The sequence below is a fragment of the Schizosaccharomyces japonicus genome (genome assembly GCF_000149845.2).
Source record: "Schizosaccharomyces japonicus yFS275 unplaced genomic scaffold supercont5.2, whole genome shotgun sequence".
In the NCBI taxonomy this organism is placed as follows: Eukaryota; Fungi; Ascomycota; class Schizosaccharomycetes; order Schizosaccharomycetales; family Schizosaccharomycetaceae; genus Schizosaccharomyces; species Schizosaccharomyces japonicus.
In genome coordinates this window covers 2,981,894-2,995,122 of record NW_011627861.1, presented here as the reverse complement: position 1 = coordinate 2,995,122, position 13,229 = coordinate 2,981,894, and the positions used below count along the sequence as shown (strand labels likewise).

General features: G+C 41.6%; 6 protein-coding genes across 6 annotated transcripts; 2 read left to right on the top strand and 4 right to left on the bottom strand.

The window, feature by feature from the left end:
* Positions 1–76: 76 nt before the first annotated feature.
* Positions 77–1,391, bottom strand: SJAG_04144 (19S proteasome regulatory subunit Rpn7). Its single transcript, XM_002175226.2, has one exon. It carries the CDS (start codon positions 1,339–1,341, stop codon positions 148–150), a length of 1,194 nt encoding a protein of 397 aa, XP_002175262.1. The 5' UTR covers positions 1,342–1,391; the 3' UTR covers positions 77–147.
* Positions 1,392–1,548: 157 nt separating this feature from the next.
* SJAG_04145 (alanine aminotransferase) lies at positions 1,549–3,599 on the top strand. The gene is made up of 2 exons (XM_002175227.2): positions 1,549–1,979; positions 2,094–3,599. The coding sequence occupies exons 1-2, from the start codon at positions 1,574–1,576 to the stop codon at positions 3,146–3,148; spliced, it is 1,461 nt and encodes a 486-aa protein (XP_002175263.1). The 5' UTR covers positions 1,549–1,573; the 3' UTR covers positions 3,149–3,599.
* Positions 3,538–4,890, top strand: SJAG_04146 (peroxisomal biogenesis factor 11). The gene is made up of 4 exons (XM_002175228.2): positions 3,538–3,844; positions 3,940–3,969; positions 4,029–4,516; positions 4,566–4,890. The coding sequence occupies exons 1-4, from the start codon at positions 3,800–3,802 to the stop codon at positions 4,738–4,740; spliced, it is 738 nt and encodes a 245-aa protein (XP_002175264.2). The 5' UTR covers positions 3,538–3,799; the 3' UTR covers positions 4,741–4,890.
* On the bottom strand, positions 4,763–7,796 carry SJAG_04147 (ATP-dependent DNA helicase Rhp16b). Its single transcript, XM_002175229.2, has 3 exons — positions 5,381–7,796; positions 5,169–5,338; positions 4,763–5,111 (listed from the first exon to the last, which is right to left on the bottom strand). Exons 1-3 carry the CDS (start codon positions 7,533–7,535, stop codon positions 4,884–4,886), a joined length of 2,553 nt encoding a protein of 850 aa, XP_002175265.1. The 5' UTR covers positions 7,536–7,796; the 3' UTR covers positions 4,763–4,883.
* Positions 7,792–10,938, bottom strand: SJAG_04148 (nucleoporin Nup107). Its single transcript, XM_002175230.2, has 9 exons — positions 10,614–10,938; positions 10,508–10,558; positions 10,430–10,463; positions 10,258–10,384; positions 10,113–10,205; positions 9,955–10,063; positions 8,608–9,904; positions 8,341–8,557; positions 7,792–8,285 (listed from the first exon to the last, which is right to left on the bottom strand). Exons 1-9 carry the CDS (start codon positions 10,662–10,664, stop codon positions 7,889–7,891), a joined length of 2,376 nt encoding a protein of 791 aa, XP_002175266.1. The 5' UTR covers positions 10,665–10,938; the 3' UTR covers positions 7,792–7,888.
* Positions 10,939–10,944: 6 nt separating this feature from the next.
* Positions 10,945–12,551, bottom strand: SJAG_04149 (branched chain amino acid aminotransferase Eca39). The gene is made up of 2 exons (XM_002175231.2): positions 12,453–12,551; positions 10,945–12,405 (listed from the first exon to the last, which is right to left on the bottom strand). Exon 2 carries the CDS (start codon positions 12,349–12,351, stop codon positions 11,128–11,130), a length of 1,224 nt encoding a protein of 407 aa, XP_002175267.2. The 5' UTR covers positions 12,352–12,405; positions 12,453–12,551; the 3' UTR covers positions 10,945–11,127.
* Positions 12,552–13,229: the final 678 nt, after the last annotated feature.

The window sequence follows — 13,229 nt, the reverse complement described above, 5'->3', positions numbered from 1 at the left end:
TACAGTAACACTCGAGAATATCTAGTGACGCTACGGTACATCATGAATTAGCTCTTTAAGTCGTTATTGATATAGATACATAACCAATTCAGCATATGTAAGTAAAAAAAATTGTGAAACTTTAAAACTTGTAAATCTCGTCCTAACCTACACTTTAAATGCTCCTCTCATAACAGTAGCTTGGTATTTCTGGAGCTTGTTCAACAAGACATCACCTTGTTTCACAATTTCTTGATACTGTCTGTTCTTTTCATCTGGACGATTGGTTTCAACATTTCCGTTCACCCTATCGATAACGCAGTTAAGCTTTTTGTCGGGAATGAAAGAAGCCAAATCACGGTCGATGAAATCAACAGAAACACCGAAGGCATTCGCCATCGACTCAATGCTTAATGCACGGTAGGATTCAAGAAGTTGAGCATAAGCACGACGACGCATTTCACGAACGTAAAACCGATAATGGGGCGCCAGCAAAAAATCACACTTAAGATGGTCCTGCTCAACGGAAGCCAAGGAGCGGAAAAAACCAGCGTAATCACAAAGATACAGACTATTTACACAGGTTTCCACGCTTGACATAGCTTCGTGTTGAGGAAGAACAGCCAACACCTCCGGAGAGTCGACTATCCGGGTTTTGATATCAACACGCTTCAAAGCGATCGCGCCCGAAAGCACGCTGTATTTAACCAATTCATCATAAGGAAGCAGCTCCGTACTTGAAAAGGTAGACATTGTGTCCAAGAGAAGCTCAGCAGCTCTGGAGAAGTTACGGATGGCCATCATGTATATTCCTTCGTAAGCCTTCAAACGGTTTTTTCTTTCCCAGTCTCCTGCCTGGTCCATGAGCGGACGTATTTTTTCTAGCAAAGAGCCGACAAGCTTAATGTCAGCATATAGAAAGGCTATACGCATTTTGGCAAATAAAATGTCGATTTGAACGCCCTCACTGGCAGACTTCTCTAACATTTCGGTAAACGTAGCCCATGCATGTTCTTTGTCACAGATGGAAACATAGTAGTCTGCTTTGCGTTTTAAAGCCTCGGTAATTTCGTGTTCTCCGTTTAATTCTTGGGCATCCTCAATCGCAGAGTCTAATTCTTTCAATTTTTTGTCATTTTCAGATATCATAGAGTTAAGAAAGTCATTATCCACATCAATTTTTGACGAAGTCGTTGGGTTTTCACATAGTTGCTTATAAAGAGGAGCAAGGTTAAATTCACGAATTACCTTGAAAAGAAAGCTGAGAGCCTCTTCGTGCTTACTCGACAATGAAGGAGTCGAAAGCTCATAAATTGCTTGCGCCAGCTGCAAGTCTGAAACGTTTCTTAGACCCTCTTCCATTATGACAGGTGTGTTTTTCGTAGGTCGTGCTGCATGAGTTTGTAACACACTTAACTGCATACGAAACAAAAGAGTGCATATACGTTAATATTAATATATAAAGTTGTTGTTTTCATTTATAATAAACAATTTTAAAGTTACGTATGTATATTTCTTTCATATAATCGGGTAGGTATAGTCTTGTTTCTGTCCTCTTAATGCTAGCGAGAACCACAGTGGGCGTTCGGGAAAAATGACTGTGGTCTATAAATTGAACGTGTTTAAAGATCCAGAGCAGTTGAATCAGAATGTATTTGCTGCTCAATACGCTGTACGCGGACCTTTAGCTGTAAGAGCTGAAGAGTTAAGGGCGCAATTAAAGGAGAAGCCAGACTCCCTCCCATTTACAGAAATTATAAATGCCAACATTGGAAACCCTCATCAAATGGGACAGATACCTCTGACTTTTATTCGTCAAGTACTCGCCTTGTGCCAGTACCCTGCTCTGATCGAAAACGCCGAAATTACACAGAAATTGTTCCCGTCGGATGCGATTGCTAGAGCCAAAGAGTTGCTTGAAGAAACTGGCGGTATTGGCGCTTACAGTTCTTCCCAGGGTGTACCTCTTGTCAGAAGAGATGTCGCGAGATTTATTGAAGGTTAGTTTCTTTAAAGGCGGCTTACTTTTGCCCGGTATACAGAGCGAAAATGTGTCGCCTTCATAAAACGAAACATTCTATTCAAAATTGTTGTGTATAACTAACTCATTTTAGAACGTGATGGTTTTCCTTCTGACCCGAACCATATCTTTTTGACGACAGGTGCAACTCAGGCAGTTCGCATGATGATTAATCTGCTAATTGCTCGACCATATCATGGTATCCTTCTGCCAATTCCGCAATATCCGTTGTATACTGCGTCCATGGCACTGTATGGTGGACGTACAGTTCCTTATTACTTGAACGAGGAAACGAATTGGAGCGTGTCTGTTGAAGAACTGCAACGCGCTTACGATGCGGGTACTGCCGAAGGCACTGAGATTCGCGCTGTGGTTTTCATCAATCCTGGTAATCCCACAGGATCTTGTCTGAACGAAAAGGCCATTGAAGATATTCTCGGTTTCGCAAAAAGAAACGGTGTAATTGTCATTGCCGACGAGGTGTATCAGGCAAACGTGTACGATTTACCATTTGTATCGTTCAAAAAGGTGCTTTCGCGTTTACAAACGGAGAACCCGAACGATGCTTGGGATAAGGTATCTCTCATCAGCATTCACTCTGTAAGTAAAGGTCAGCTGGGAGAATGCGGTCAGCGCGGCGGCTACATGGAAGTCACAAATATTCCAGAGGCAGCTTTCAAACAAATTTACAAGCTCGCTTCAATTGACGTCTGTCCTCCCGTGGCCGGTCAGTTTATCGTCGATATACTCGTTCGCCCACCTAAGCTTGGTGACCCTAGCCATGATCTCTATCATAAACAGATAAAAGATGTTCATGAGCAGCTATTCAAGCAATGCCGCCAACTCCACAGTGCTCTTTCCAGCATGAAGTATGTCAAGTGCCAAGAACCTAGAGGTGCCATGTATTTGCATCCTCGTATATTTTTCCCGAAAAAGCTGATCGAAACTGCAAAAGCTCAAGGCGCTGAGCCTGATGAACTTTATTGTATGGAATTATTAGAATCTACAGGCATCTGTATTCTTCCTGGAAGTGGGTTTGGACAAAAGGAGAATGAGTTCCATATCCGTACTACCTTCCTCGCCCAAGGTGAAGAATACCTTAAGCATTATGTTGCAGGCCACAACAAGATTATGGAAAAGTATGAGTAAACACATACTGAGTTTCCTATTAACGCTCTTTTGTTGTTCTCGTCCTCTTTTTACAAAATCCGAACAAAAATTGGGATGGCTTTCCGCAATCCTTTGGCACACTCTTTTAAATACACGTATGGACATGGTTGCTGCGTTATTTATCAGACACTCGTCTATTTTGAAGTTTTGTTTTTCCCAAAGTTTCCCGTGTGCTATGACATTTACCTATCTCTATAACAAAAGGTGCTGCTTGCCCTCCTTTTTTTTAAGCTTAGCTGGTGGTTTTCATTCAGCTTCCCGTTGTCATTTCCTTTTACTACAATTACGAGCACTTCTTTTTTTCGCCTTTTGTTTCTTTTTTGATATTTTTTTTCCAAATAGAAGCATTATATATATACTAGTTTATATATATACCCTTTTTTCTTTTTGTTGAATGAACAAGCATTTATTTAAGAGACGTGTTTAATAACTTTTAAGTGTGTATGAAAAGGGTTTGTAAAACTTCCAAGGGAAGAACTTAATGGCGTAAAGGATATTACTTCTTGTTAGCTATGTTTTATGTCCCTTTTTGTTTCCGACTCAATCTTGTGACTACCTACCTTCTTTCACCACCTGTCTAACGGATACTTACTCAAGCGTGCTTCGGTAGTACAACGTTCCACAGCGAAAATGGAGCCTGTTCTTACAAACTCTCATCTCAATCATGTTTTAAACGTATGAATTAATGTCATCTATTCCTGATACGATACATTATAGTTTTATTAAAAAAGAGTATTACTTTTGAATAATTTTGTTAACTTATAACTTAGCTGCTTGATGAATTAAAATTCCGTGACAAAGTATGTTCAATGTTTTTGCCAAACATACATTTTTCTTTGTGTTAACTTTTGATCGTTAGTCGTTTCGAGCTCTTCAATTCACTGCTAAACTTACTGCTTGGTACTTGTATACCAGAGGTGAATCATTGGACAAGGTGAAGAGATGGAAGAGCATCGAGTCGCAACTCTCGTTTGCTCGTAATTTCTTTACTGTTGGTAAAGTTTTCTTGAATTTGAAATCTTCCGTTGTTAAAGGCAGCGAGCTTCATAAAAGCTCCAAAACTGAAATCAATGTTTTGACAGCCTTAGAGTTCTTCAAGGAAATCGCCAATACCGGTCAGAATGCCGCAGAGCTTCGACTTTGGCTGAACAAGACCCAGATTTTACCCTTGTCCGACTCAAAGGGCTACTCTAATGCATCTGACATATTTGGTCTCTTCTCATCTATGATTTCAGCAACGGCAGATGCTTTTGTCTATTATACAAGCTCTAAAGACTTGAAAATCATTCGCAGCGGCGAGTACAGTGAAAAGGGATCGAAGGAAGAGTCTTTGAAGAAAGTGTTGGCGTATGTGAAACACTCATCTATCAAAACGAAGTACTGACTAACAATCTAGTCTCCGTGAAAAGTCCGTGTTCGACTTCGTTGAAGACACCCTTGATTGCATTTCCCCAATGAACAGTTTGGGACTTATTCATGTCGATGATCATGTTATTGGCCTTGCTGGTCTTGTTACGAGCTTCATGGAATTATACGCTCTTTGGAACAAGACGAAAATATTATCTCATTAGAGTATTATTCCCTCGTTAAACGTTATTTTTAGTTCAGTATATTTGAATATATATATATCCTATACATCATGTATTTTACAGTCTAAAATGTCCTTTAATTTATTGCTATCTTTCAAGTTAATGCAGGATGAGAAGTAAGAATTCTATTTGGAAGCGTACTCTGCCCGTTTATTAAACAGAAACAGTATATCGTCCATGGACAATTTCGCAGAATCCATTTTACTTCCGTTTCCAATTGCACCATCCGCAAGCTCACGTTTCTTATCCTGCAAGGCGACAATTCTCTCTTCCACCGTGTCGGCGATAGTAATCTTATAAACATCGACGTCGTGTTTTTGTCCAATTCGGTGAACACGATCGATCGCTTGTTCCTATTATTTTTGTTAATACGCATTCAAGAGTTTGTGAGCTTTGTTATAATTGCATACCTCAACTGCCGGGTTCCACCAGACATCAAGAAGAATTACACGACTTGCACACGTCAGGTTCAGTCCCAAAGCGCCGCATTTTAATGAACACAAAAGCACTTGAACTTCACTTTTTGTTCGAAGCTTGTTAAGTGCATCCTCACGATCTTTATTTTTCATTTGTCCATCATCTGTAAGTTAGTACGGTTTCTTAAACATTATATCTGGCATACATCTCACAAAACCAATTCCAGCATTCCTCAAATGGGGTTCTAGTAGATCCAACATAGAGGTAAATTGGGAAAAGATAATAGTTTTCCTTAGCCCACTGGCATTTGGAGAGTTTTCATCATCATAAATATCATCATCCAAAAGAATTTGAAGGGTTTTCTTGACCTTAGTTGATTGGTAATTCTCCGTTACGACTTCATTATTGTTTTTCTTCGATATCGTTGAGCGGCACTTTTTGCAGCGGGATTTCGTAGAGTCTTCTTTCAAAGGAGCAAAACATATTTCGCATTTTTCCACGCGTTCCTTTTTCTCAATGCTAATATCTCCAAGTAACTTGGCAAGATCATCAAGGTCGTCATCGGCGGTTGACTTCTCATCATTCTTTGTTTCAGTAGATGTTAGTACCACGGCATCAACATCTTCCTTAAGATGCTTGCGTAAAAGATGAGGATGGTTACATGCTTGTCGAAGACGTAACAACATACACAAAACATTTGTGTAATTCTTCTTAATAGTACCCTCTTCCATTAAACTTGTCATAGTAGCTTCTGTCTTGCCTTCCAATTTCTCATAAAATTCCTTTTCCGAGGGAGTAAACTTACACACAATGGCATGCTTTCTACGTTTAGGTAATGAAAGGAATCCTCCATCCCCATCTTCGGTATTTTTCTGCAAAACCTCCTTTGTTCTGCGAAGCATTATTGCCTGCAAAAATGTGCGTAAGCGTTGAATGGCAATTTTGCCATTCGTTTGCGATAAAGGGCGCAATATTTGATCTTTCCAAACAGCATAATCATTCATAGGAGGAATTTGGAGAAAACGAATAAGAGAAAAAAGCTCGTCTACATTATTCTGGAGAGGTGTACCACTTAAGCACCAGCGGTTATCAGACACAAGAGCGCAACATGCCTGTGCAGATTTACTGTTTCGATTCTTAATCGTTTGTGCTTCGTCCAAAACGACGCGCCACCAAGTATTGTCAAAAAGTGAGTCTTCCTTAACATCATCTGAAGACTCTGAGGACTCCGATTCTCCCTTATTCTTTCGAGAGCCAGACCATTCAGAAACAAGAACCTGATAAGTGGTGACTACGACATCATACTTGTTGAATTGACCATAATTCTTGTGACGACTAGGGCCGTGGTGCACTAGTACGCTCATGTTGGTCTTCTTCAAAACTTCACTTTCCCATTGCTTCACAAGCGCAAGTGGAGCAACAACCAAAGTACTCTTTTCATTTGCGTTTGGTGATTTGTTAGAAAGGATTAATGCCAATGTCTGTACTGTTTTACCGAGTCCCATATCATCAGCCAAAATGCCACCGAGTGATTTACCTTTGCCGACAGCTTCTCTGCGTTGAAGCCATTTAAGTCCCTGCAATTGATGTCTTAACAATCGTACATTTAAACCAGGAATGAAAGCACCATCTGTTTCATTATCCAAAGGTTCTTCTTCGCAGAAGGCAGTTTGGAATAAGTCTTTTACCATTTCAGTGGTCTTCTCAGGATCAACGTAATCATGTTCAACGGTATGCTGTCTCCGATTGATCGTTTGAAAAGCAGGGGTGCTCCACAGAGGAGGACGTTCTGGGGTAGCATTAAGCCATGAGGGTGCATCGTTTTTCGGAGCGGAAATAACGAATGGAGTTTCTTCCTCAGTTTCTTGAGGCGTCGACTTTGGTGATGAGCTGGGTATTTTCGTAAACGGTTTCTTCCATGCAGCTGATTTCACTCCAATGGGCGCATGTGGATCATTAGACCATTGTTGTATATCGTCGGAAGGCACCTCAGCACCCTTAGTAGGTGGTAAAAGGTCTCTTGGCAATCTGACTTGAGGCTTGAACACTGGGGTAGCCGGCTCTACCTCTCGTTTCTGCTTCGCGGTAATTGCTGGAAGAGGAGCAGCCTCCTCAGGTAATTCGACTTCCTCGTCTTGTAAACTAGCAAAAGCTTTCGATAAGGAACGACTTTTACCTGAATGCTTGTCTGAACGTTTTGCTGAGGACGATTCATCCACAGTCGGAAGAGAATCAGCCAATTCCTTCAAGCCATCGAAGGGGTTGGATTTTTTCTTATGTTTTCCCTTCTCAGAATGCTTCTCCTTATGAGCACCTTTACTCTTGTGCTTTCTGGGTTCTGGTGAAGGCGAACGAGCCATCAATAAAAGTTTATTACGTTGATAGCAAAATGAAATAAAAATGTACACCCAAAAAAGCCACAATGGTTAAACCAAAACAACAGCTCTAGACAAGCTTTTATTTGCTAAAGGGAGATATTGAATGATCTTTGTATAGTGGTATACGCAACTGGTGAACGGAATTGGAAAGTTTGAGGTTGAAGGGTGTAATTAAGTAAAAAAAGCAGTAATACCATCAATACAGAGACTTTTATAAAGTCTTACTTGCTCAAAGCACTTTCTCTTTTGTAACTTTATTGTTCATTAGCTATGTAGAAGGCCCAAAGATTTATTTTATATACCAACTTTTTTGATACTCATTTAGAAGCAATGTCCTAAAGACTAAACACACTGTTCTTTTGAAGCAAGTCAAGTTCACTGACTTTACTCAGAAGTCTTACGTACTCTTTCATACGTCCCGAGGCAAGGAAACAGTCATAGAGCTTCTTATCATCACCGGCAACTTGTGTCGCCAAAGTCAAACAGCTTTGGAAATCTTCTTGATTTTCATAAATCCGATGAAGAGAAATAACAATTTCTGGAATAAAGATATTTCGAATGTGGATCAACTGGTCATACACATCGCCATTATCTTCCTTGGTCAATGAAAATGTCGAAGGATGCAGCCAATTTGTACGAATGAGTTCAGAAAAGCAAGAGATACAGTCAGAAGCAAGCTTCTTCAAGTCCTCATTATTCTTTAAAAGGACTGATAACTTAATTTCTTCCGCACTACGTTCAGAGTTAGTTAACAGTAACACACGTGTTTTCCGACACTCGGACAAACCTTTGGTTATGAACCAGAGTATTAAGTAACTTGGAATACTCGTGATAATTAAAAAATGCAGAACACAAGGAGGAGTAAGACATAAACTCCAGCGCAACGCGAAGTTGTGCTTCATTTTCAGGAGTGTCTGGTGTTTGACTGATCATATCGTTTGTTACAAGAGTCTCCGAGGGCAGTCGAGAATCCAGTAAATTAGCTGCGTTGATATTACCATCACCTATTGCAATGTTAGTATTTGAACAAAGTAGCTGGGAGAAAATTACGTACGCAAGAACAGACGATAGGCGGCGTTGGAATAGCCAATGAGTTTTGTAAATTGACAAGTAATAAGCATCCATTCTAAGGTGCGAATGAGGCGTTGACTTTCAATGTCCACGGGTGCATCAATAGACTTGAGCTCAATGTTCTGACTGAATACATTTGTAGACGTTTCCTCAAAAATTCGCTCAACTGCTGTGTTGACTGCAGCATCGATATTGAAGGAAAACTTTTTCGCCAATTTCAGTTGTTCCAAACGCTGTTTCTCATCCTCAATGAGGACAAGGAAACGTGCATAAGTTTCATCCCGGATATGTCCGGATAAGTTAGAAATGTACAAGGGAACTAGCTCACATTTCCCGGCACTGGCTAATAGTTCAATATAAGCCTGTAAAATGGAATCAGATGCGTAATTATCAACTTCAAACCCGGCAAAACGAATGGCGTAAATGAGATGCACCAGTACTCGAAGAACATGTGGCTCGGTCGTTCTGTCCAGTTCTTTCACGCCCGAGCGGACAGCCTCCAGTTGTTCATGAAATTCCATAAAAAGCTGGCGGACATTGTTACAAATAATTCGAGCTTGAACATGACGCAGCGGTTGGGCGGCCGCATCCTTCACTTCTGAACTATCACTCTGTGCGAGAGCTTGAAATATAGATTCTGGAGTTAATCCCGCACCACTATCGATCGGAGGTAACCGTGTTTGAGGAGAAGGCATAACGGAATTGAGATACAAGTTCACAGAATGTTGTGTCATGCAATTATAAAAGGCCCATAGGTGGTCTTCCCATGTCTTACAAACAGGGAGAACGGACTTGAGATCACCGCACAAGGCTCCATAAGTTGCACGTTCAAAAGTACTTGCTTTTTTTTCACGAGAAAGAGCCAAACATGTTCGACGCCACAACTCTTTCCGCTTGTTGCCAAAGGTTCCGGTATCCAGTTTAGAATCGACTATACTATCTCGGTACTCTATCATACCTTGAATAGACACGGCTCTCCATTGGTTCCCACTTCTTTTACTCAACTCTACCATTTCCTCAAATTCGCCGGAACGGAATAGCCAGAAGAGATGTTGCATGAAGTTGTTTTCAAAATCGTCGTCGCGTTCTTCTAAACGTTTTTCTTCACGTAGATCAGCATCTGGATCTAGAGAGGATACATAGACATTGCTTTTTTCGCCAAACGAAGATATTGTCCGGCTGCGAGTCTTAATAGCCTCGCGGGTATAGAACCATCGATTGCCTCTTAATTCAATGGCAGCAGGGCTTGAAGCACTATCCCTAAGCCAATTGAGGACAAGCTACAAATATTAGTTTCAGTAATAAGAAAGACTGTATAAGTAAAACGAACATTATTCTCAGATGCCTGTATGTTTTCGGAATAGAATTTCTCCTCCCAAATAGCACGAGAAGAGAATCTATGTGCTGGGACTACGGGGACCTTTCCAGTTGAACGTAAACTTCGTGTGTTAGTTGAAGGATTTTATGCTCGGCTACGTGGAAACATACAGATACAAGCGCTGAACAAGATCCCATGTTCGCATCTCCAAATCCCATTGTTCGACAGCGAGTGTGTCGTTTTCTTTTGTTGACTGTTTTATTCTTAAAAGCAGTTAGATGGGTTCATTTGAAACGAAAGAACTTGCTCACTTACTTTTCTTGACATGCTTTATAAAAGGCAGCAAGTAGACCATCCTCTGCAAAAACATCTTTACCCTTTTTCTCTACGAGTTCGGCAAAAAGATCAAACTCGTCACCTAGATCAATCTCCATCACAGCACCTGAAATGTTAATTTTTGCTCGACTAAACGAAAATCAAAACAAACCATTTGGGCCCACAGTAACTACGTTCTCCAATTCCTACTTAGTTAGCTTTATGAATTATAATGAAACCGACTACATACGTCGTTTTCGTTCATTTTAGTGAACGAAGAAGAAGAATTGGCAAAATTATTCTGTTCGAGATGTTAGCCATTTCTTAACGGATTATAATTTAAACTAATCCATTACCTGCCAGCTCGTCCCGTCTACGGGCATGTTGGACGTCGCAAATGCAGACATGTGTCTGTTCGGTGGAATCGCCAGTCGGTTTGGGGTGTAGTGCCAAGTCGCAGATTACCTCGAAATTGAAGAGCAGCAGGATCGTTGTTACACGTAAATAAACGATCAGTAGAAGAGGAAAAACTATTGTAACGCAAATGTGATGTTTAGAGCAAAACTAATCGAAAATTCTGCTTCGTATCTAAAAAGGACGAGAGAATGGACCCATCTCGTAACAATGTACATAAACAACCAACACAAGCACAGCAATGTTGTTACACAAGCTCCTCAACTCCTACCATTAATTAGCTCGTCCAGCTTCGCAATCATAAATTTTATATAATACAGTCATTCTAGTATGTTACAAGTACGAGCATTAAAACAGGACCTGCATCCGTGCATGACAAAATAAACTATCTGACAAAAAAGAAGCCAACAAAAAAGGTTTTAGAGAAAGCTAGAGTTGCGAGGTTCTAAAAGTGCTCTAGTTTCTGACGGGGACACTCCAGGGGTGGTTGGGCTCCTTGCCGTATTGGATGTCAAGAATCCAGTTGCTAATTTGCTCGGTGATGGGACCAGCCTCCTTACCAGCAGGCAAAGGAATAGAGAATTCCTTACCCCGGTATTGAATAGCCTTAACAGGGGACACCAAAGCAGCAGTACCAGAGCCGAAGACTTCAAGCAAGCGGCCTTCGTTGGCTGCTTGGGCAACGTCCTTCATGCTGTACTTGCCCTCAGTGATCTTCCAACCTTGAGGAGCAAGACGCTCACGGGCAATATCCAAAACAGAAGCACGGGTGACACCAGGAAGAATCATACCATCCAAAGGAGCAGTGATAATCTCCTTCTCGCCGTTCTTGTTGATCCAGACAGTGAAGCAGTTCATAGTACCGACCTCAGTAACATAGTCCTCCTCACCGTAAAGCCAGAGAATTTGAGCGAAACCCTTCTTACCGGCCTCACGAGCAGGGACAACACTAGGAGCGTAGTTACCACCAAGCTTGTAGTGGCCACTTCCACCAGGCCAGGCACGGACAATGTTTTCAGAACAGCACAGCTTAACGGCCTTGAAGCCAGACTTGTAGTAAGGACCGACGGGAGAGGCAATCACGAAGAGCATGGCATTGCCGACGTCGTGCACACCCAAGGCACTGTCAGTACCAATGAAAGTGGGACGGATGTACAGGGAGTAACCACGCTCTTGGGGAACCCAACGGGACTCGAGGTCGACGAACTTCTTGATGCCCTCAACAAGTTGGTTGGGGTCGAAGTCAGGGAGAGAGATACGACGGCCGGTGTTCAACATACGCTCGGCATTTCTGATGGGGCGGAAAAGACGGGGGACACCGTTGGCATCCTTGTAAGCCTTCATACCCTCGAAACACTCGAAACTGTAATGGAACACAGAAGAGGCAGGGTGCATGCTCAAGTTGCCGAAGGGAACGATCTCGGGCTTGTTCCAGCCGTTGTCCTTGTTCCACTTCATGATGAGCATGTGGTCAGTGAACTCCTTACCGAACTGCAAGGTATTGAGTTCAGGCATGGGCTTGAGCTTGTCAGCCTTCGTAATTTTAATTTCAGAGCAATCCATAGGTTGCATTCTGCTGGTTGCAGTGGCAGCAGCAGCAGCCGAAGCGAGACGAGTAGACGTAGAAAAACGGCTCACACGCAACGCACGTAAGCCTTGCAAATTTCGAGTCAAAAACATGATGTTGATGGACCTTTATATGCAGCAAGTATTGTCGATAACGAGGTCAGGTCACTAGAGAGTATTAGAACACTATCATACAAAGCCTCTCTGGAACATACAAAAAGCACCTGGACTGAGGGGTTTGCTGTTATATCGGACGTAATGAACGCTCAAGCTGCGAACATATCTATTTATTTGTTTCTTGGAAAAAAAAATTGATAAGATCTTCTTCCGAAAATAACCGAAAGCCGCCTCCAGCCATCACGGAATCATCGAACTGTAGAACAAGTAACAAGCATCTGTGAATAAGCCTTAAGAGTAAAAAACACGGCGGATCTGTCACAGTGCCATGAATTGTAGTGTCATGCCTCTAAAAACCAACAATTGCATGCAATTAGTGCCGAAAAAAGATTTCCGTCTACTCCGATCGCATAAGACGCGTTCGCTTAGACCCGAATTTGTTCTGTTGGGGAAATAAACACGGTTTATGCGTCAATGCCTCCAAAAGGCATTCATTTAAACGGTCATTGTTTTTAGGAAATCAGCAGCGATATCAATCAGTGTCTATTTTTTGTCAATGGCTCGTACGAATAAATCAAAAAGCTCGTGAAAAGCCGTGGAATTCGTGAGGTCTGTGCTGATTACTTTACTAGTGCTGATGTGTCTGACATTTGCGGTGATAGTAATTAAGCGCCTTTATCGTCCGAGGTGAAACCAATTTATGTATTGTTGTATCTTAGTGTTAATATTAATGGCTTTCATTGGTTTAAAATTAATTGAATTGATAGTTGTTGGGTGTGGACAGGTTTCTGCAGCGGGTCGCTTGCTTTTATTTCTCAAGAAAACATGACGTCATCGGAAACGCGTGTTCGCGACGCGACACGCGTAGAATAAAG